This window comes from Oncorhynchus gorbuscha, linkage group LG11, assembly GCF_021184085.1.
Source record: "Oncorhynchus gorbuscha isolate QuinsamMale2020 ecotype Even-year linkage group LG11, OgorEven_v1.0, whole genome shotgun sequence".
NCBI lineage: Eukaryota > Metazoa > Chordata > Actinopteri > Salmoniformes > Salmonidae > Oncorhynchus > Oncorhynchus gorbuscha.
In genome coordinates this window covers 27,491,528-27,514,377 of record NC_060183.1, presented here as the reverse complement: position 1 = coordinate 27,514,377, position 22,850 = coordinate 27,491,528, and the positions used below count along the sequence as shown (strand labels likewise).

Genomic DNA, 22,850 nt, shown 5'->3' with positions numbered 1-22,850 from the left:
AGACCTTTTGATCTGCACCTTGAAGGCGAATATTCATGCAAGTCTCCCACTGACGTCACTAAATGATTCAGGCGAAAGTCATAGTTTAGTGCGAGGATCTCAAGTCTGAATATCTCAATATGTAAATATATATATATACTTTGCATATGTCTGAAATGAACATGGCACAGGAGCCACTTACAAAATAGCCCGACCCAAACGGCAGCGACGTTTGTTCTCTCAAGCATATCTTTGCAACTCGTTTCCAGCCCTCACAGAGTGACTCTTGCTCTCTCTGAAGCTTTCACAAAGTACGCCTATCCAACACGGACTAGCTACTGTTCTCTGTGACTAAGAAATGACCTGTTTACACATGCATCCAAAAAAACTCCCAAGACAGAGAGACTGTAACGATTCAAAAAGGGGGGAAAGTGGAAGGGCACATGGGGGGAGGAGGGGGGGGGGGGGTAGAAGGAATCCGAGGAGAATGTTAGGGCGGGTTGGGTTGTCATCATCAGGTATTTTTGGTATTGTCGAGTCAGCACTTGCAGGTTTTTTCTCTGCAATGCAGAAGCACCCTGCTGATTAATTAATACCCACTTCAGACAAGGCCTACCTAGAACCATCTGTATACTCCAGCACCACCTGCCACACATTTGCATCCACATTAGGGATTGCAAGAACACATTGTGCTACATAAAGGTGGAAATTGCATAGAATGTAATAGAATAAAGTCAATTTGAGTTGAATAGAATTTGGATAGAATAGGAATATAATAAAATACAATAGAATTGGAATAGAATCGAAATCCAGAGATTGTGGTGGATGCCGATATGCATTTATATGCATTTATTAAGGGTTAATACATTTTCTTCCGAGAGAATTTATGAGCCTAGGTAACACGTATACGTATGTTAATCCTTCTGTAGCTCAGTTGGTAGAGCATGGCGCTTGTAACGCCAGGGTAGTGGGTTCGATTCCCGGGACCACCCATACGTAGAATGTATGCACACATGACTGTAAGTCGCTTTGGATAAAAGCGTCTGCTAAATGGCATTTATTATTATTATTATTATTATTAAATCACAAGAAGGTTAACCGTTCAAGCTATGATTTGTACTTTCGGTCGTTCTTTGTAGTATCACCAAGTTGTTCACATATAATCCAAGATGTGGCGTTGAATGTGCAAATATGCTCATTCCTAATGCTATAGATATTTTCACTAATTGCATGTTTCAGCAAGAAACATAGAAGTAGTCTCAGAAAGAAAGTAGTAGTAGTCTCAGCAAGAAACATAGGAGTAGTCTCAGAAATAAATATAGGACTAGTGTTCTCTTTCTCACTCAGCAGTTAGGCTGCACTGAGGCTTACTCTACTGTAATGTAGTGTACCTTCTGGTTGAGCTGACTGATGCTCTGTCTAACCTCTTCCGACTCCAGAAGCAAAGTAGCGTTCACCTGCCTCGTATCTGTGGAGGAAGAAACAGAAGAAGACAAATACCTCTTGGGCTCATAAAACAAGGAATAGGCTTCATTTGTTGTTTGGTGTAATTGATATGTTGAGTGGCTGTGTGTGATTGATTGATTTACAATACCGGAGTGTGCTAGCGAATATAATTAAAAGTTTACACTTCATCTATGGCATTGATACATGTATGTTTCCCCTTGCATCTTTGTCTGGTGTTAGCTAGTTCATGGCTAGCTAGGTCTTCATCTGTGTCTGGTGTTAGCTAGTTCATGGCTAGCTAGGTCTTCATCTGTGTCTGGTGTTAGCTAGTTCATGGTTAGCTTTAGTAACTCAAAAGGCTATTTTACATGGGAATCAGAATGACTGTTCGGGACCTTTAAGACAACTGTAACTTGGCCACTCAGGAACATTCACTGTCTTCTTGGTAAGCAACTCCAGTGTAGATTTGGCCTTGTGTTGTAGGTCATTGTCCTGCTGAAAGGTGTATTCATCCTCTCCCAGTCTCTGGTGTAAAGCAGACTGAAGGAGGTTTTCCTCAAGCATATTGTGCCTTGTTGCATACAAATGCACGTTTTGGGATATTTTTATTCTGTATATTTGTATTCTTCTTTTCATTTAGGTCATTATTGTGGAGTGAGTACAATGTTGTTGATCCATCCTTAGTTTTCTACCATCACAGGCATTGAAGTCTAGCTGTTTTAAAACCACCAATGCTAGCATAACTAAGCAGTTGCATTCCTACAGCTCAGTTCAGAAGAACGGCTGTATCTTTGATGTGTCCAGGTGGTTTAATATATAAACTCTGCAATGACAACAAGCTCAGTCCGATGATGCTGTGACACACCGCCCCAGACCATGACGGACCCGCCACTTCCAAATCGATCCCGCTTCAGAGTACAGGCCTCGGTGTAACGCTCATTCCTTCGGGGATAAACGTGAATCCGACCATACCCCCAGGTGAGACAAAAACGTGACTCGTCAGTGAAGAGCACTTTTTGCCTGTCCTGTCTGGTCCAGCGGCGGTGGTTTTGTGCCCATAGGTGATATTGTTGCCGGTGATGTCTGGTGAGGACTTGCATTACAACAGGCCTTACAAGCCCTCAGTCCAGCCGCTCTCAGCCTATTGTGGACAGTCTGACCACTGATGGAGGGATTGTGCGTTCCTGGTGTAACTCGGGCAGTTGTTGTCATTCTGTACCTGTCCCGCAGGTGTGATGTTCGGATGTACCGATCCTGTGCAGGTGTTGTTACACGTGGTCTGCCACTGTGAGGACGATCAGATGTCCGTCCTGTATCCTTGTAGTGCTGGTGTCTCACAGTATGGACATTGCAATTTATTGCCCTGGCCACATCTGCAGTCCTCATGCCTACTTGGAGCATGCCTAAGGCACGTTCACGCAGGTGAGCAGGGACCCTGGACATCTTTCTTTTGGTGTTTTTCAGTCAGTAGAATGGCCTCCTAAGTTTTAATAACTGTGACCTTAATTGCCTACCGTCTGTAAGCTGTTAGTGTCTTAACGACCGTTCCACAGGTGCATGTTCATTAATTGTGTTTAAACCGTTTACAATGAAGATCTGTGAAGTTATTTGGATTTTTATGAATTATCTTTGAAAGGGTCCTGAAAAAGGGACATTGCTTTTTTTGATGAGTTTACTACCATTCAAAATGTTAGGGTCACTTAGAAATGTCCTTGTTTTTCAAAGGAAAGCACATTTTTTGTCATTAACATCATATTGATCAGAAATACAGTGTAGACATTGTTAATGTTGTAAATGACTATTGTAGCAGGAAACAGCTGATTTTTAATGGAATATCTACATTATCGTATTATCAGCAACCATCACTCCAGTGTTCCAATGTCACGTTGCGTTAGCTAATCCAAGTTTATCATTTTAAAAGGAAAAAGAAAACCTAAACCCTTTTGCAATTATGTTAGCACAGCTGAAAACTGTTGTTCTGATTAAAGAAGCAATAAAACTGGCCTTCTTTAGACTTTTTCTTGAGAGATGATGTGGCTATGATCTTCCCTCTAATAACCTCCTTAGCTGCATCCCACAATATAGCAGGAGATACTTCCCCATTATCATTATTCTCCAGATAGATGTTCAATTCTGTCTTTATTGATTCCTTGAATGCTGAATCATTCAGCATGCTTGTATTAAGTCTCCATATAGTATTTATTGGTTTGCTATCAAGGTGTAGAGTTAGGTAAACTCCATTATGATCTGATAAGTCTCTCTGCCCAATCCAACAATTCTTAAGCCTGTGTATCTGCACTGTACATTAAAAAAAGTAGTCTAACCTGGAGTATTCAGTGTGGCGGGCTGAGTAAAAAGTATATTCCTTATCGGTCTTGTGGGTTTCACGCCATACATCGAGCAGTCCTAGATCCCGAGGTATCCTATTGATCTTTTTGGCAACTAGGCTCATTTTCCTATTTTGGTTTGTGCTGTCCAATTTTGAGTTTAGAATTGTGTTAAAGTCCCCTCCACAGATAAGAGTGTCAGAGGCTTCTGTGGCAATTAAATCAAACACCTTCCTGTGGAAGACCATGTCACTCCCTGGGGGTGCGTATACATTAAATAATGTAACTTCCTTTTTATCCAGTATAAATCTACCCTCCTTGTCTTTTATTTTTGACGTAAACTCAAAATTAACTGAATGTGGGATCAAGATTGCAACTCCCCTTCTACCCATTTTGTAAGAAAAAAAAGTGTTTCTATATCCCATTTTCTTGAGTTTCTCGTGTTCAGGTGTGGATAAGTGAGTTTCCTGCCAGAATAGTATGTCAACTCTCTCCCGTTTCATCTTTGCTATGACCTTACTTCTCTTGATGTCACTCCCCAGTCCGTTTACATTGATACTTATGACCTTAAATTCCCCATGATGCATCGATATAAATTTGAAAAAACTGTGAACCATATCTGCCTGCTTATCATGAACCTAAAAATGAACGAAAAATCAAGAACGATAATAGAGTAAAACAAAGTGGGAAAATAGTTTGGTATTTGGACTCCCATGTCAGAGGACTGTCTCTTGCCTCTGGGGTTTGAGGGGATGAGTCTGTCCGCAGGATGGGCCCTTCGCTCAGATGTGAAAATGCGTGACATAGTCACAAACAAGACCTGGTGGAACCGAAAATAATAAGGGCGCCTATTTCGTCGCTTAGACACATCGGTTAATTACAAGTGAAAACTAAATCGGTCATGCTTGGATATCATGAATCCTCCCCTTGATACACCCTTCTGTCGCCCCGTTGTCAATGTGTCATTAATCCTCAGCTAATATATATGTTATTAACGTGACGCTACTTAGTGTGTTCGTAAACAACACATGCTTTTGGCTACTCACCCTTGTTCAGCATTAGAGGAAAATAGGGGATATATTTTACCTATCAACCGTAACAAGCCCAAACTAGTTTTGATTGAATTACATTGCCCAATATGTCCTTTACTGCCTTACTACCTCTGTAGACACCTGAGATGTCATATTAATTTCTCTAACTTATATTCTGGATATGGGACAGCATGATGTCTGCCCCAGTTTGAACCCCACGTTCACCTTCAAGCCATCTGGCTCCCCGGTGAGACTCCCGCAGCGGGTGCGGTCAGGGTGCGGTCAACGCAGGGTTTAAGACGGGTTTAGCGTTACCTTCACTGGGACGTCCCGTGGTGCTGGCCTTGGGCCCACTGTGCTCCATGTTGAAGAGGAACGTGCGACCATTGTCCTCGATGCCGTCGACAACCCTGGCAGGGGGGGGGGGGCAACAGAAACAGTAGAGCCCCTTTCAATTATCAAATTATCATCCGTCGCCACACGACCCAAGGAGCCGCAATGGGAGCCCCACTGGCAGCTGCCCATAGAGCTGAATCTCTCTGGGCCGGAGGACATCGGAGCCTTATGGGCCACATTACAGTATTGCCTTTATGTGGGGCTCACTAGACACCAGACAATACATTATGAATATGGATGGATGGTGTGTGGTAGGGGTTGGATGAAATTAGATAATCTTATTGCTTTACTAAAGTGGTTTGAGATCTGGTGAGATATTAAATTGGCTTTAAATGCTATTGTAGAAGCTTGTAAATGCAATCCCATATCATTCATTACACAGTGTATACATTGCTATTTAGTTACAATTGCACGATGGAAATGTGGTTGAAGTTTTAAATGTTTTACTGCAATTTGTCTAGTTTAGCCTTGGCGAATGACTCTTTACAAAACAAAATGACTATATCACAGTATCCACACTAGCACACTACTTAATACACTTTGCCAATGCTGTACATAACTTAATATTACCTAGTGCACAAGTTTGGATATTCAGACAGCGATAAAGTGAAAGTCCAACAAAACTTGGGCCTCTGTGTGTGTGGTTTACCTTGGACTGAGGTCCGGCGGTACAAAATAGCTGACAGTGGGAATCAGCAGCTTGGAGGGCTTGCGGCCCTGACTCCCTGCCCCCAACTCCCCTGAGGTAGGGGGACTAGCAGGGGCTGCCACTGGGACACTGTGCTCCTTTTTCGGCAGCGGCTGTGGGGAAGACAGGCTGTGGCCCCGGGGTAGGCCTCCCCGGCTCAGATTGGGCGAACGGCAGCGCCGCAGGGCATTGAACTGCCTTAGCTCGTCACCCAGCAGGTTGCCCAGGGAGGTGCGGCGCACGGGGCTGCTCAGGCTGGGCAAGAGGAGGTTTGCGCGGCGGGTGCGGGACGCTGGTGATAGGTGGTAGTACTCATCTGAGTCGTCATGGAGACCTCCTTTTGTCTCAATGATGGACGGGAGCTTGTGCTCTGTGGAACCTCGGCGGTTCTGGGCGGCAGGGAAAAAAAAGAAAATGTATCAATTTCTCATATTTATTTCAACCTTATTTGAGCAGGGTTCATTAGAATACAACATGGATTTTTTTTTTTTTTTGCAAAGGGGGGGAAATAAGACTTGCTTATTGGATAAGTCTAGAAAGTCCTTTCACTGTTTTAGTCCTTTTTCTTTCGTTTCACACCTAATGAACATGCTGAGAACATGTTCTCATTTACAGAGGGATGAGTGGAATTGAATAAACCAATTAGAAGCTGGGGATTATATGATATGATTCATGTTCTTTATATTGAATTCATATGTAGTTTTATCAAGCCACGGGTGGATAGGAGAAATTGCAAGGTTGATGCTGTTGCTGAATCTTTATATGATAAAACAAAAACATGTGACACTGAAGGGGAATTCAATTGGGCAAGCGAGGTGTCAAAAAAAAACATTAGCCAAACCTACATTCATAAGCCCATAAGGCTTATTATTAACAGAGATATTGACCCAGTTAGCGATCTGACTCCAGGGAGTGAACCGTTTTCTCTGCTCCAAATGAGTTCCAACCTTCAGGGGAAGTCCTGGGTCTTATTCATTAGGGTATAATGGGAAACATTTGTAAACGTGAAACAAAAAATTTGTCCAAGTAGTCCCTCTCTGTTCCAGTCCGCTTTCTTCCATTTGGTGCCTAATGAACCTGACCCTGGCGACGGGCTGGCGCTAACCCCTACAGAGAAGTTATAGCAACATGACCCTGAATTTTTTTTTACAAATCCAAACACACTTCAGAAAACGTGTGTTTGGATTACAATCATCAAGTCATGACAGAAACCCATGTTATACAGATCCAGTTGAAGTCGGAAGTTTACATACACCTTAGCCAAATACATTTTAAACTCAGTTTGTCACAATTCCTGACATTTAATCCAAGTAAAAATTCCCTGTTTTATGTCAGTTAGGATCACCACTTTATTTTAAGAAAGTGAAATGTTAGAATAATAGAAGAGAATTATTTCTTTCAGTTTTTATTTCTTTCATCACATTCCCAGTGGATCAGAAGTTTACATACACTCAATTAGTATTTGGCAGCATTGCCTTTAAATTGTTTAACTTGGGTAGCCTTCCACAAGCTTCCCACAATAAGTTGGGTGAATTTTGGCCCATTCCTTCTGGCAGAGCTGGTGTAACTGAGTCAGGTTTGTAGGCCTCCTTGCTGGCACACGCTTTTTCAGTTCTGCCCACAAATTTTCTATAGGATTGAGGTCAGTGTTTTGTGATGGCCACTCCAATACCTTGACTTTGTTGTACTTAAGATATTTTGCCACAACTTTGGAAGTATGCTTGGGGGTCATTGTCCATTTGGAAGACCCATTTGCAACCAAACTTTAACTTCCTGACTGATACCTTCAATATATTCACATCATTTTCCTATCTCATGATGCCATCTGTTTTGTGAAGCGCACCAATCCCTCCTGCATCAAAGCACCCTCACAACATGATGCTGCCACCCCCGTGCTTCACAGTTGGGATGGTGTTCTTCGGCTTGCAAGCTTCCCCTTTTTCCTCCCAACATAACGATGGTCATTATGGCCAAACAGTTCTATTTTTGTTTCATCAGACCAGGGGACATTTCTCCAAAAAGTACGATCTTTGTCCACATGTGCAGTTTGAAACTGTAGTCTGGCTTTTTTATGGCGGTTTTGAAGCACTGGCTTCTTCCTTGCTCAGCGGCCTTTCAGGTTATGTCGATATAGGACTCATTTTACTGTGGATATAGACAATTTTGTACCTGTTACCCCCAGCATCTTCAGAAGGTCCTTTGCTGTTGTTCTGAGATTGATTTGCACTTTTCGCACCAAAGTAAGTTAATCTTCCTGAGTGGTAACACGGCTGCATGGTCCCATGGTGTTTATACTTGTGCACTATTGTTTGTACAGATGAATATGATACCTTCAGGCGTTTGGAAACTGCTCCCAAGGATGAACCAGAGGTTTTGGCTGATTTCTTTTGATTTTCCCATGATGTCAAGCAAAGAGGCACTGAGTTAGGCCTTGAAATACATCCACAGGTACACCTCCAATTGACTCAAATGATGTCAATTAGCCTATCAGAAGCTTCTAAAGCCATGACATAATTTTCTGGAATTTTCCAAGCTGTTTAAAGGCACAGTCAACTTAGTGTATGTAAACTTCTGACCCACTGGAATTGTGATACAGTGAATTACAAGTTAAATAATCTTTCTCTAAACAATTGTTGGAAAAATGACTTGTGTCATGCACAAAGTAGATGTCCTAACCGACTTGCCAAAACTATAGTTTGTTAACAAGAAATGTGTGGAGTGGTAAGTGTATGTGAACTTCCGACTTCAACTGTCGTGGGATGAACTAGTAAGGGTGCATTTGAAATGGCATGTGACAGGCAGGTTTATGTGGAATGGGGAACTTTGGCGAGTGGAATGGGGAAAAGAATGGTCCGTTAGACTACATGGAGGCAATATTATTGAAGTTGCATGGACGGCACTCACGTGTGGAAGCCTGGGCGACCTTGAGAACCTTGTCAGGCCCTGTGAAAAGAGTAATACAAGAGGAATGATTGTAAATAAGGAAGACCAATTTGATTTTTTTCATAGTATGACATTTTTAGCAATTTGCACACACGCACTTTAACACATCCTGTATGCATTCAGGTAGTCCACTTTTCCGAATCCTCCTTTTGGGGATATATTATGTCTTATAAAATCACATGAACCTGTTTCCTAAGCCGCCCCCATGTTATTTCTTTGATCATTATCTAAATGTTGCTAGGGATGGCATCTTTGCCACGCAGACTGAATCTGTTAATTGGTCCTGCATTGGATGGCAGCTGGATTCCAGAGAGAGTTCTTCTCTCTGCTGCCATGGAGGGAAATTGCCAGCAATGTATCGCAATTACGGGCTTCAACTATGAACTTTACACCGTGAAACTTTTTTTTGTTGTCGAAGCCTATCTTCACATATTCTGAATACATGTTTTCTCTCTGACAGTACGGTTTCTTGTATGTACAATACACACCACCATAATCCTTGCTTTCTCTTTGATCATAACACACGGCACAGGGAGCTCAGGATAGTGACAGTAAGCCTCCTTAGAGAAAATACAAGGATCTCCCTTACTGCCAATAAAAATAAATGCAATAAACAGGCTTCTTTTCTTAGATTTTTTTCAGTGACAACATCGAGTCTTTGGTAACAATATTGAACAGTGTGTATAATATAGGTGAGCTATTGCTGGAAAAAGAAGGGCTCATCACACTGGGGGAAAAGTTTTCCAAAGGGAGTCAGCCTCCCTGAAGCTAATGGGAATGTCATTACTGACATTAATTGTTATCAACTAATGGGTAAACTTATGCATTTCAAGTCCTGCCAGTGGCCCACATAGCAAATAGATTTAGAGAGAGTTCAATCAAATATTGTTATCTCTTAACTCAAAAGAGAGTGTGGTGTGTGTGTGTGTGTGTGTGTGTGTGTGTGTGTGTGTGTGTGTGTGTGTGTGTGTGTGTGTGTGTGTGTGTGTGTGTGTGTGTGTGTGTGTGTGTGTGTGTGTGTGTGTATGTCATGTGTGTGCTATGAGTGTGTGATGGGGCTATTGTCTGTAAAAGTGCTGTGTGGACAGTGGATAGGGGCTATTGTCTGTGAGTGTTTGTGTGTGTGGACAGTGGATAGGGGCTATTGTCTGTGAGTGTTTGTGTGTGTGGACAGTGGATAGGGGCTATTGTCTGTGAGTGTTTGTGTGTGTGGACAGTGGATAGGGGCTATTGTCTGTGAGTGTTTGTGTGTGTGGACAGTGGATAGGGGCTATTGTCTGTGAGTGTTTGTGTGTGTGGACAGTGGATAGGGGCTATTGTCTGTGAGTGTTTGTGTGTGTGGACAGTGGATAGGGGCTATTGTCTGTGAGTGTTTGTGTGTGTGGACATTGGATAGGGGCTATTGTCTGTGAGTGTTTGTGTGTGTGGACAGTGGATAGGGGCTATTGTCTGTGAGTGTTTGTGTGTGTGGACAGTGGATAGGGGCTATTGTCTGTGAGTGTTTGTGTGTGTGGACAGTGGATAGGGGCTATTGTATGTGAGTGTTTGTGTGTGTGGACAGTGGATAGGGGCTATTGTATGTGAGTGTTTGTGTGTGTGGACAGTGGATAGGGGCTATTGTCTGTGAGTGTTTGTGTGTGTGGACAGTGGATAGGGGCTATTGTCTGTGAGTGTTTGTGTGTGTGGACAGTGGATAGGGGCTATTGTCTGTGAGTGTTTGTGTGTGTGGACAGTGGATAGGGGCTATTGTCTGTGAGTGTTTGTGTGTGTGGACAGTGGATAGGGGCTATTGTCTGTGAGTGTTTGTGTGTGTGGACAGTGGATAGGGGCTATTGTCTGTGAGTGTTTGTGTGTGTGGACAGTGGATAGGGGCTATTGTCTGTGAGTGTTTGTGTGTGTGGACAGTGGATAGGGGCTATTGTCTGTGAGTGTTTGTGTGTGTGGACAGTGGATAGGGGCTATTGTCTGTGAGTGTTTGTGTGTGTGGACAGTGGATAGGGGCTATTGTCTGTGAGTGTTTGTGTGTGTGGACAGTGGATAGGGGCTATTGTCTGTGAGTGTTTGTGTGTGTGGACAGTGGATAGGGGCTATTGTCTGTGAGTGTGTGTGTGTGTGGACAGTGGATAGGGCTATTGTCTGTGAGTGTGTGTGTGTGTGGACAGTGGATAGGGGCTATTGTCTGTGAGTGTTTGTGTGTGTGGACAGTGGATAGGGGCTATTGTCTGTGAGTGTTTGTGTGTGTGGACAGTGGATAGGGGCTATTGTCTGTGAGTGTTTGTGTGTGTGGACAGTGGATAGGGGCTATTGTCTGTGAGTGTTTGTGTGTGTGGACAGTGGATAGGGGCTATTGTCTGTGAGTGTTTGTGTGTGTGGACAGTGGATAGGGGCTATTGTCTGTGAGTGTTTGTGTGTGTGGACAGTGGATAGGGGCTATTGTCTGTGAGTGTTTGTGTGTGTGGACAGTGGATAGGGGCTATTGTCTGTGAGTGTTTGTGTGTGTGGACAGTGGATAGGGGCTATTGTCTGTGAGTGTTTGTGTGTGTGGACAGTGGATAGGGGCTATTGTCTGTGAGTGTTTGTGTGTGTGGACAGTGGATAGGGGCTATTGTCTGTGAGTGTTTGTGTGTGTGGACAGTGGATAGGGGCTATTGTCTGTGAGTGTTTGTGTGTGTGGACAGTGGATAGGGGCTATTGTCTGTGAGTGTTTGTGTGTGTGGACAGTGGATAGGGGCTATTGTCTGTGAGTGTTTGTGTGTGTGGACAGTGGATAGGGGCTATTGTTTGTGTGTGTGGACAGTGGATAGGGGCTATTGTCTGTGAGTGTTTGTGTGTGTGGACAGTGGATAGGGGCTATTGTCTGTGAGTGTTTGTGTGTGTGGACAGTGGATAGGGGCTATTGTCTGTGAGTGTTTGTGTGTGTGGACAGTGGATAGGGGCTATTGTCTGTGAGTGTTTGTGTGTGTGGACAGTGGATAGGGGCTATTGTCTGTGAGTGTTTGTGTGTGTGGACAGTGGATAGGGGCTATTGTCTGTGAGTGTTTGTGTGTGTGGACAGTGGATAGGGGCTATTGTCTGTGAGTGTTTGTGTGTGTGGACAGTGGATAGGGGCTATTGTCTGTGAGTGTTTGTGTGTGTGGACAGTGGATAGGGGCTATTGTCTGTGAGTGTTTGTGTGTGTGGACAGTGGATAGGGGCTATTGTCTGTGAGTGTTTGTGTGTGTGGACAGTGGATAGGGGCTATTGTTTTGTGTGTGTGGACAGTGGATAGGGGCTATTGTCTGTGAGTGTTTGTGTGTGTGGACAGTGGATAGGGGCTATTGTCTGTGAGTGTTTGTGTGTGTGGACAGTGGATAGGGGCTATTGTCTGTGAGTGTTTGTGTGTGTGGACAGTGGATAGGGGCTATTGTCTGTGAGTGTTTTGTGTGTGGACAGTGGATAGGGGCTATTGTCTGTGAGTGTTTGTGTGTGTGGACAGTGGATAGGGGCTATTGTCTGTGAGTGTTTGTGTGTGTGGACAGTGGATAGGGGCTATTGTCTGTGAGTGTTTGTGTGTGTGGACAGTGGATAGGGGCTATTGTCTGTGAGTGTTTGTGTGTGTGGACAGTGGATAGGGGCTATTGTCTGTGAGTGTTTGTGTGTGTGGACAGTGGATAGGGGCTATTGTCTGTGAGTGTTTGTGTGTGTGGACAGTGGATAGGGGCTATTGTCTGTGAGTGTTTGTGTGTGTGGACAGTGGATAGGGGCTATTGTCTGTGAGTGTTTGTGTGTGTGGACAGTGGATAGGGGCTATTGTCTGTGAGTGTGTGTGTGTGTGGACAGTGGATAGGGGCTATTGTCTGTGAGTGTTTGTGTGTGTGGACAGTGGATAGGGGCTATTGTCTGTGAGTGTTTGTGTGTGTGGACAGTGGATAGGGGCTATTGTCTGTGAGTGTTTGTGTGTGTGGACAGTGGATAGGGGCTATTGTCTGTGAGTGTTTGTGTGTGTGGACAGTGGATAGGGGCTATTGTCTGTGAGTGTTTGTGTGTGTGGACAGTGGATAGGGGCTATTGTCTGTGAGTGTTTGTGTGTGTGTGTGTGTGTGTGTGGACAGTGGATAGGGGCCTGGCTACCAGTGTGGAAGTTAAGTATCTATAACAGAGTTTTTATAACTGCTATTATGGACTCTTATGGTCAGTGTAGTACTATTATAAGACATTGTAATAAGCATGATACCCTTCATTAAAGTGTTATCCAGATTTTCAGCACTGAGTTCTCCTTCAGCCTGTGCGAGGTTGAAGCCTGCACCCCTGGCCTCGTGCCAGAGCCCACTTCGAACAGATGGTGAGAGGGAACTAGAGCATTGCTCAGACCCAAAACCTGATTACAAACCACTTTGCGGGCCCGCAATTCGACGCACAGTTTGAAGACAGACAGTGCAAGGCTGCCAAATGAATGGGAAACAAATATCATTTCATTTCAACCAAATGCCTTCATTTAATTTCTTCTTGTGCGCCATGCTCAAATTGCCCCTCCACCCCCCCCCCCCCCCAAAAAAAACACATTAAGAATACATTTGAATCTAAACCGAACGCTTGAACAAATGTAATATCAGCGTCGCTCAAATCTCGTTTCTGAAGACATGAAAGGAAATGAGATGAAATGCCGGCAACGTGACTAGAAAAGAAAACCCTCAAATAATCAAAAATATGACAAGGCGGCGATACAAAGGCTTTGTAAAAAATGACACGCCTTTGACTGATAAAAGCTTAGCTAGTAGCTATTTCTTCACGTCTGTCATTTGATTCGCCATGTTGTCAAACCACAAGGGATTTACAAAACTCCATTCCCTTCTATTGTTTGGAAGAGGTTGAGGGGAGTCTGTGAGCTGATGCCAGCAGTCATAACTCAAACCTACTGCATTTATGTTGTACAGACACATTTAGTAAATACTTCTGTTAACAACTGCAAGACATACTAAAAATATAAAGCATTTCTGAAATTCTTATGAACAGTTTATGAAGGTGGCATGTATGGGTTATGAATGTGTTATGAAGTCCTTATGTAGGTCACCTTCAAGTAAAGCACCAGACTTTCCTCTGTTTACAGCCTTTCCAAAGTAATCACACATTAAATAAATGTTTTGTTGTTGTTGCTTTGTGTGAATTAAGCAACTGTCACTTGTTCTGGGGTAATGACCGCTGTGGGTAGAACATGCCCTTATGCACAGATCTTGGATCAGCTTCTCTCCCCAACCCCTAACCTTATCCATTAGGGGCGAAAACCACAAACCTGATGTTAGATTAGCATCTAGGGACAAGTTTATCCCACTCTGTTATGTGTAGAGCGGGGCTAGGATATGCGTAACAGTAGCACTGACAAATAGAATTGCCATGACAATAAAGTCAACGAGTTTGATTGATCAAGAGAGGCTTGATCAATTGTGCAGAAGGAACGTCAAGGAGAGTGACAATGACATAAGACATTTTAGTGTAAAAACAGCCTATGTAATGGTTTGCTTTATTCACCTCTAAAAATGTTGTATATTTGCGATTTTAAATGAGTATAGCATCAACTTCTTTCATTCAAATGTTTTTAGAGTTTTGGTAGAGGTTGCAGTGGAGGTGTGTATATCTCACCTCTGCCTCGCTGCCTTCTCTCAGGTTGTATGTGAGGTTGTGGAGGATATCTGCAGTGAACAGGCTGGCGTACTCCGGGTAGAACTCCAGCACCTCCCTTAGAGCCCGCACACTGATATACTGCAGGTCGCAGTAGGTCAGCGCCTTCACGTCCGCATTCGTCTTGATCACGTGATCCGTCCCCGGCAGGTCGGAGCCAATCAGATCCCCCTTCCCTGTAACCAACCAGTCAGCAACATATAGTACGGCACATGTTGGTGCTGCTGAGGAATCATTGGCCCTGTCCAGAAACCCCCTAGCCTCTACCCCATAGGTACCCCCAGCCAGTTCTAGTTCCTCCAGCCAGTTCTAGTACCCCCAGCCAGTTCTAGTACCCCCAGCCAGTTCTAGTACCCCCAGCTAGTTCTAGTTCCTCCAGCCAGTTCTAGTACCCCCAGCCAGTTCTAGTACCCCCTGCCAGTTCTAGTACCCCCAGCCAGTTCTAGTACCCCCAGCCAGTTCTAGTACCCCCAGCCAGTTCTAGTTCCTCCAGCCAGTTCTAGTTCCTCCAGCCAGTTCTAGTTCCTCCAGACAGTTCCAGTTCCTCCAGCCAGTTCTACTCTTTTGAACAAATCCAGTACTAGCACACGTTATTAAACTAATAAAGGACTTGATGAGCAGTTAACCAGTCAAATCAGCTGTGCTAAAAGAATAATAGATCAATTGAGTGGATCTGGATACTCGAGGAGAGGTTAAGGAAACGATGGTATAAGCAAGGTGGTGAAAGTCCTATCAAGCCCATCAAATGTTTATCATATTCCATCCCCGCTAGTCTCTCTTCAGAGTAGGGTGAAGTTGCTCCTAGACACTGATCTTTGGTCAGTTTAGCATTTTCCCCACTAATGGTTAAGGTTTGAATTGGGGGAAGGGAAGCTGATCCTAGATCTGTACCTAAGGGGAACTTCACCCTCTCTCTTCGGTCCCACATATGACCTACAGATGACAATGACCTTTGACCCCTATACTAACCTAGGATGGCCAGCACCATGCTGTCCTTGAGCACCTCCAGGGAACCCGAGCAGACAAAGTAGTTAGCGTGGAGCGCGTCGCCCTGCCGGATCAAGTACTCGCCAGGGGCGCAGAACGAGGTCTTGATGTGGAGGGAGAGCGAGCGCAGACAGCCACGGCTGGCCCCCTCGAACACGGGCAGCTGCAGGATGTCCTTGTTCAGGTGCATGGCGATGTCGGCCCGCAGCTCGTCTGGGAAATCGTGCAAGAGCTGGAACGGAGAGAAAGAGGAAGAGAGAGATATAGAGAGAGGGAGCGGTGAGGGAGAGAGAGGGAAAGCCAGCAGGAAAGAGAGGAAAAAGAGAGAGAGAGCACTTGACCAATGTAAAAAGGACCATGTCAACTTATCAATGTGGCTACCATATAGTGTGTTGTAATAGAGTAGTGGCTGGAGGACACTTACTTAAAGTTGTAAAATGTATTTTAATGTAAAAAAATATATATATTATAATGTATATTACTGTCTTAATTTTTGCTGCACCCCAGGAAGTGTAGCTGCTGCCTTGGCATGAGCTAATGGGGATCCATAATAAATACACAATGCAATAAGATAGCATAAATCTGAGCTGGATCAGTGTGTTTTATGCATCGTTCTGTTGTTGTATTGTGGTTGCATTATGGTCGTATGACCTTACCTCGTTGGCATCGATGCCATTGTTAACGGACCAGGTGGTCTGGAAGTACTCCAGCATTCGCTGTTTGAGCTGCTGGGGAAGACGGTGAACCCTGATGAAGTCCTTCAAGTCCTTCATGCGCGTGTGGTAGAGGGAGCGCCGCGAGTACATCCGCTGGATAATGGCCGTCACGTTACCAAATACCACCGCATGCATCAGGGCTGGGGGGAGAGAACAGAAGAGAAGAGGAGAGGAAAGGAGAGGAGATGCAGAGGAACAAGGCACACATTTTAAATCCCCATAACCACAGTGCGACTTACAAATGAAAAGACGCCAAACTGCATCCAAACTTTGGGCCTGGACCTGGCATGCCCGCTTGCCCGGGTGGCAGCGCCAAACCAGGGTGCCACACTCACCCCCTATGAGCATAGTGCAGATAGAGAAGATCTTCTCAGCGTCAGTGTTGGCACACACATTGCCGAAGCCCACGCTGGTGAGGCTACTGAGGGTGAAGTAGAGGGCAGCGATATAGGAGCTGCGTACTGAGGGTCCGCCCAGTGTGCTGTTGGCGTATGGAGTCTCCAAACGCTTGCCCAGCTCATGGAGCCAACCTGGAGGGTAGGGGGTGTAGGGGTGAGACCAGGTCTGAAGGTCAGCATTCATATAACTCCAAGCCACGCTTACTTGTATAATTTAGGGTTAAAATAAAATATGAATCAACATTGAGAATTCAGACAAGTCGTGCTGGAAGACAACTGGGCTGGGGAGAAAGAAAACGTAATTTTTTGTGAACAAATATTTCATTTTGTCGACATAATAAAACAAATTGTTGTGGAAATCTGTTGCAGCTCAGGTCGACTACAAAACCCACAATGCAATGCTCTCTCTCTTGGCTGGCTAGCTAGTTAGCTAGCAAACTTAGCTACACACAATAATACTAAAGTTAAAATCAGCATGTGGAGTATCTAGCGAGCTGTAAAATTGCCTAAACAAACTGCACTATCAATTTAAGGGTATATCTCACTGAGTTCAACTTGTCAGAGCGAGTGCAGAGTATGCAACAATGGCCCTTTCCCACATTTCCCAAAGACACAGGGCACATTGTGAGATTGTACTTGAGAGAGAAGCTGAGTTGAATAATTTGGTACCATGTTTTAAATTGAGCACATCTAAGTGAAATATCTACTTTGTCATGACGATATAAATGGATGGATGTGTTCTAGACAAGTATGCTCATACCATCTATTGGCTGATTTGGCGATCGGGAGTGCAGGTAATTGTTATAAAAGCGTTATGTAATGTGATAGTGTGTCATCCCCTATCGCCAGTGACAAGAACCATGTAGTATGACCCTTTCCGACACAAGTTCCGGATTTCAAATACGGACCACTTAGAAGTTAAATCACGGGGAGCATTTTTATTTTAACCACTGAACATAGGTTTACAAGAAATTGATAGGAGTTTCATGATTTTTATTTCTTGGGGATGGATCATGCCTTTAAGAGCGATGTTCTGGATGCGCAAGAGGAGACACTTCTACTCTAATAATGTAAAATAAATGCTGTTTGTATCGTATTACAGAGCAAGCGTGAACATCTTCTGTTGCGGTACACTGCCTATGTCACTGTTCAGGTGGTCTGTCATCAAAGACTTAGAGTGATGGGGGCGTTGGCAAGGCACTCGCTGGTTGCCACCCCCGCCAGGGCACACCAAGAGTCAGGAAGCTGGCATGGACTTAAGGGAGCTGGTGGAATGAGGTTGTGTCCTCCAGGGATAAATAAGGCCCAGTAATGCTTTCCTTTGACACACACTTGTTCACACACGTAGACACACACTTACGCATGCCTACACGCACACACACACATATGGGGTTGGAGACTTAAATTTGGTGCATCTATCGATGAGTATGATCAATGTGTGGGTGCGCATTGCGTGCATGCACACAAGTGAATATGTCTGTACATCCCAGGCCCTGGTATTTGTGTGTGTCACCCATCTCACCCACCCACCCACTCGGCCCTCACCTTCCTCACTCAGCCAGCCAGACTCACCTATGTCCCAGGTGTCAGGGTCGTTGTTCTCCATCTCCTTGCGTCCGATGATGTACCAGATGCAGGCCATCCAGTGGGCCAGCAGGGCGAACATGGACATGAGCAGGGTGAGCACCATGGCACTGTACTGGGAGTAACGGTCCAGCTTCTGGAGAAGCCTCAACAGCCGCAGCAAACGAACCGTCTTCAGCAGGTGGACCAGGGAGGTCTGGGACCAAGAGGAAAGACAGGATAAAGATAAGAACAGATTTTTCTTCTTTTTTGGGGGGGGACTAATTTTGAGAGAGTGGAGTAGGTTGTGTAGATCATTGAAATGAAAAAGTAATTTAAATTGTTTTAATTATAATTGTTTTCCACATTCACTTGGTGTGGAGTAGGTTGAAGATAATTTAAATGAAATCCAAATTAAATGTATTTTTTACATTTAAGGCAACATTCATGACAACAAAATGTGGAAACTATGAAAACGAGCTGCCAGAACAGCTCCAATAAGCCTTGGAATAGCTTCTACAAGTGTCTGGAACTCTATTTGAGGGATGCGACACCATTCTTCCATGGGAAATTCCATAATTTGGTGTTTTGTTGATGGAAAACGCCGTCTCAGACGCCTCTCCAGAATCTCCCATAAGTGTTCAATTGGGTTGATATCTGGTGACTGAGATGGCCATGGCATATGGTTCACATCGTTTTCATGCTCATCAAACCATTGAGTGACCACTCATGCCCTGTGGATGGGGACATTGTCGTCTTGGAGGAGACCACTCCCATTAGGGTAGAAAATTATTCACCATAGGTTGAAGGTGATCACTCAGAATAGCTGTGTATATACTATCGGTGCTCATCGGCCATTGAACATAAAGATTACACAACAAGTTGAAAATCGCAAACTCAACAATGAGTCGTTTGGAAGGAATCAGTGGCTAACTGCAAGCATTGCAAAGCAACCAGTAGCCTGCTATTCAATGGAGTGGCTGTGTATTTTTTTTCCTGAGTTCCCACTATAAATCCAGAGAATGCCAAACTTTGATGACAAAGTTTGATTTAAAAAATTGCCCACAAAGGACTGCTGCGCCAACTTCAGTGAGCACATCACAAGGTGAATCCAAAAATGTATTGTATGCTGCTGCATAAATTATGTAATATGCCAGGGAGATATGTATACTGTAGCTAAAAAAGTAATACTAAGTGTATGTTGTGTAGTAAGCTGATAGTAGCCCATGTGCCTCACCCTAATGATTTGGTCTATTTTCACCTCTTAATTTCACCTAACGTTACTGTTCTGACTCTGTGGTGCTGCATATGTAGCCTATAACTTGTTTATGAGAAATCTCATAATCTAATGTTGTAAGAGGTTTCATTGTCTGCTTATATGCCCCCTTTATTTATCCTACCGTTCTGTCTTAGTGTACAGGGAAAATACTGTAAAAGCAGACCATGTTCTGCATTCTGTTGCTGTACATTTCAAAAGTGCTGAACACCGTTATATTGACTACGTCCGTCTTACTCCACGCTCGTTCATTAATGTCTTCATCGAAATTACGGAATGGCTCTTCTCTGCTCATCGTTCCCTTATGCCATAGTTTGTACATCTCAATTATCAGTAGCAACCACATTTGTTTAATCCATATCAGCTATGTTTTTGAAAAAGGCAGTATACGAGGCTGAATGAACTGTTTCGCTGCCAGACAAGGCTCCGCTGATAGCCAGGTGTAGCAGTGGTAAGGATTCACTCCATTGTGCTGGAAAGAAAGCTCTGCTGTTGAGACCGCTTTATGTAGGCCAGTATTGGGGCACGGTTTGTGGGCACCACTTGTCGCCGTAATAGTGCAATTAATGTATTGTTTAGTGTTGTGTAGTGTCTTTGCTGGCATGCATCTAAAAAAATTGGGGGGAGTTTACCCCACCAAGATTTACATGCTAAAATCGCCACTGCTCTGTAGGCACCTTCAACTTACCAAAGGTATTATAAATTACACTTGCTGAAATTCACTTGCCTCCAACCAAATTAATTAGAATTTATCCAAGCCATTTTTTTATTCTTTGAAGTGAATTTGTATGTGAATAGGTACAGTATAGTGTACGTGAATATACGAACTCATATACCCACCACGGTGATGTTGAAGGCATAGAGCAGGTCAAAGGGCAGTGCAGCCACCAGGTCAACAAAGAACCAGGTGGTGGCGTAGTGGATGCAAATGGAGCGTGCCTCGTACACCACCTGACCCGACGTGCTCACAAAGGATGTTCGGAAGTTCAGGATGATGTCTGTGAATGGAGTGGGTATGAAATAAGTGATGAGGTTCCAAGATAGCTAAATGTTTGCTTAGTGGTCACAGAAATGTTTCAGTCATGGTAGAATAGTGGTCACCCAACCCTTGGGGAAAACCCTGTGCATGCTTTTGCTCCAGCCCTGCACGACAGCACCTAATTCAACGTATATCTCACCAAGAGGTGTTGTCGTTTCTGGCTGGAGCAAAAGACTGCACACCCAAGTTTTTCAGGACCAGCATCCGACCTGGGTTCAAATACTACTCAAGTATTTCAATTCATTTCACATTCATTTCAAAGTAAGTATTTGGATATTTTTCTTAAAAATAGTTGAATATTGGAAATACACTTGGAAAGTATTTGTATGTATTTGAAAATACTAAAATACAGAGACAAGGGTATTTCCAAATACGCATATTTCAATATTCCATGCATTTGAACCCAGGTCTGTTTGGTCCTATGGTATTTGAAATATACTTGGAAACAATTGTTGAAAATAGTTTCAAATATTATTTATAGGAAATCATTTGAAAATACTTTTAAAAACTTCAAATAGAAGTAATCCAGCCAAATAATTTGAAAATAATTAAATACAGAGAAAATAAGTATTTAAAATACAAATACTTAAATAAGAATGTATTTGAACCAAGGTCTTAGTCTGACCAGGACACATACTATCTATCTTGGAAATGTATCTACTACAGGAGAAACACTGGATCAGATGAATATACTGGACATAACAGTTAATACAGTTAAGACTAAGAGAACAGCAAACCATAATTAAGCCAAATCCTGACGTGATTATTTCCAATCTCTTGCCTCCTATTCCCTAGATCCCAGATATCCTACCGCCTATAGAGTATCTCCATGGTGATGTCGTTGATGTTGGTGGAGCAGGTGGCTGCTTTCAGCTCCTATTTCCTATCCCTTATCTCCTACAACTAAACCTCCTATCTCCTCCTATCCTTTGATCTTATCCCCTTATTTCATAAGAACATCTCAATGACTGTGTGGTTTTTGATGGAGAAGCATCCAACGTCCTATTCCTTATCTTCTACAACCTTTCCATCTCCTATACCTTTCCTTTCGTTTTCTCCCTTACTTCCTTACTCCCTCACCCAGGATGGAAGAGCATTTCCTCAACAATGTCGTTAACAGCGATGGCACGTCCCATTTCATATTCCTTACTTCCTACATCCTACAACCTACCTCCTACCTCCTATTCCCTTACTCCGCCCATCTCCTCACCCAGGATGAAGAGCATCTCCACGGCGATGTCGCTGACGATGGTGGCGCGGGCGGCCGTGTCCAGCTCGTCGTAAGGCGTGAAGCAGACGTTGTAGGGCACGGTGACCGCCACATAGAAGGTGGCCAGGAGGATCATCCAGTCCCATAATGCCTTGGATATGCTGTAGTGAAGCAGGATGAAGCGGGACTTCTGCACCGCCGCTACCTTATACTCCGGGAGGGATGAGGGCTTCTCAAACATGTTCTGAGGGGGAGAGAGAGAGCGAGAGAGAGAGCGGGAGAGAGAGATGTGTTGGTAGAATGATTAAAGGATGAATGGGATTGTGTGTGAAGGGAAAACAGTCACCCACTTGGGCCAGTTTCTCAAGTTCCTCCGTTTCTCATTGTTTCTGCTACACATCATGAATGCAAAAAGTATCACATTTGTCCATCAGTGCCCTATCAAAAAACGAGGTCCTCCGATCAAGATGACTTCCTGTGAGGGAGGAAGTGAGGCGACGATGAAGGGGAAACGACCAACTACGCCACACAGCATCAGAATGACATGCATGATTTCAACTCTTCCTTCAACATCCCCCCCATTCAAAAAGCATCAGCTATTTCTCGCCCAAGTGTATTTCTCAACTTTTCTCATCTCGTCTCATTAAAGACAAATGAGAGAAGTGCCGATTCGACTGAACTTCGCCATAAAAATTTGAAATAGCACTTATTCATTCCCCCCTCGTTAGAATTTTTGATTGAGAAAGCTAATCATGGGTGAGATATATTATAATACCATAGCGAATCAGAGTGTCCATCCGGGGTTGGCATAATGACAGCGCAGATCTGACTATTGGACGTTATAGCCATAACAATGTTGAGGAGACATTAAGTAAAGCTATTACTTTGGACAGAAATGAAAGAGGAGTGAAGGGAAACAGAAAAGGCTAAATGGATCAAGGACTCCAACCACCCAACCCACAGCCTGTTCACCTCACTATCATCTAGAAGGTGGAGACAGTACAGGTGCATCCAAGCTGGGACCGAGAAATGCTTCTATCTCCAGGCCATCCGACTGTTAAACCGTCATCACTAGCTGGCCTACTATACCCTGCACTGTAGAGACCTCTTGCCCTATGTACATAAAGTCATTGAACACTGGTCACTATAATAATGTATTCAGTATATACAGTATAATATATATATAGTGTGTGTAC

General features: G+C 43.9%; 1 protein-coding gene across 1 annotated transcript in view; it reads right to left on the bottom strand.

The window, feature by feature from the left end:
- The window catches only part of kcnh4b (potassium voltage-gated channel, subfamily H (eag-related), member 4b), a 64,458-nt gene that overhangs the window by 4,281 nt on the left and 37,327 nt on the right, over positions 1 to 22,850 (bottom strand). The window contains exons 5-15 of the mRNA XM_046369211.1: positions 21,655 to 21,898; positions 20,246 to 20,403; positions 18,139 to 18,346; positions 16,504 to 16,698; positions 16,109 to 16,308; positions 15,435 to 15,684; positions 14,427 to 14,641; positions 8,772 to 8,810; positions 5,829 to 6,256; positions 5,099 to 5,193; positions 1,371 to 1,447 (exon numbers count right to left, since the gene is read on the bottom strand). Coding sequence (XP_046225167.1) covers positions 1,371 to 1,447; positions 5,099 to 5,193; positions 5,829 to 6,256; positions 8,772 to 8,810; positions 14,427 to 14,641; positions 15,435 to 15,684; positions 16,109 to 16,308; positions 16,504 to 16,698; positions 18,139 to 18,346; positions 20,246 to 20,403; positions 21,655 to 21,898 — 2,109 coding nt within the window. The remainder of the gene's footprint in view (positions 1 to 1,370; positions 1,448 to 5,098; positions 5,194 to 5,828; positions 6,257 to 8,771; positions 8,811 to 14,426; positions 14,642 to 15,434; positions 15,685 to 16,108; positions 16,309 to 16,503; positions 16,699 to 18,138; positions 18,347 to 20,245; positions 20,404 to 21,654; positions 21,899 to 22,850) is intronic.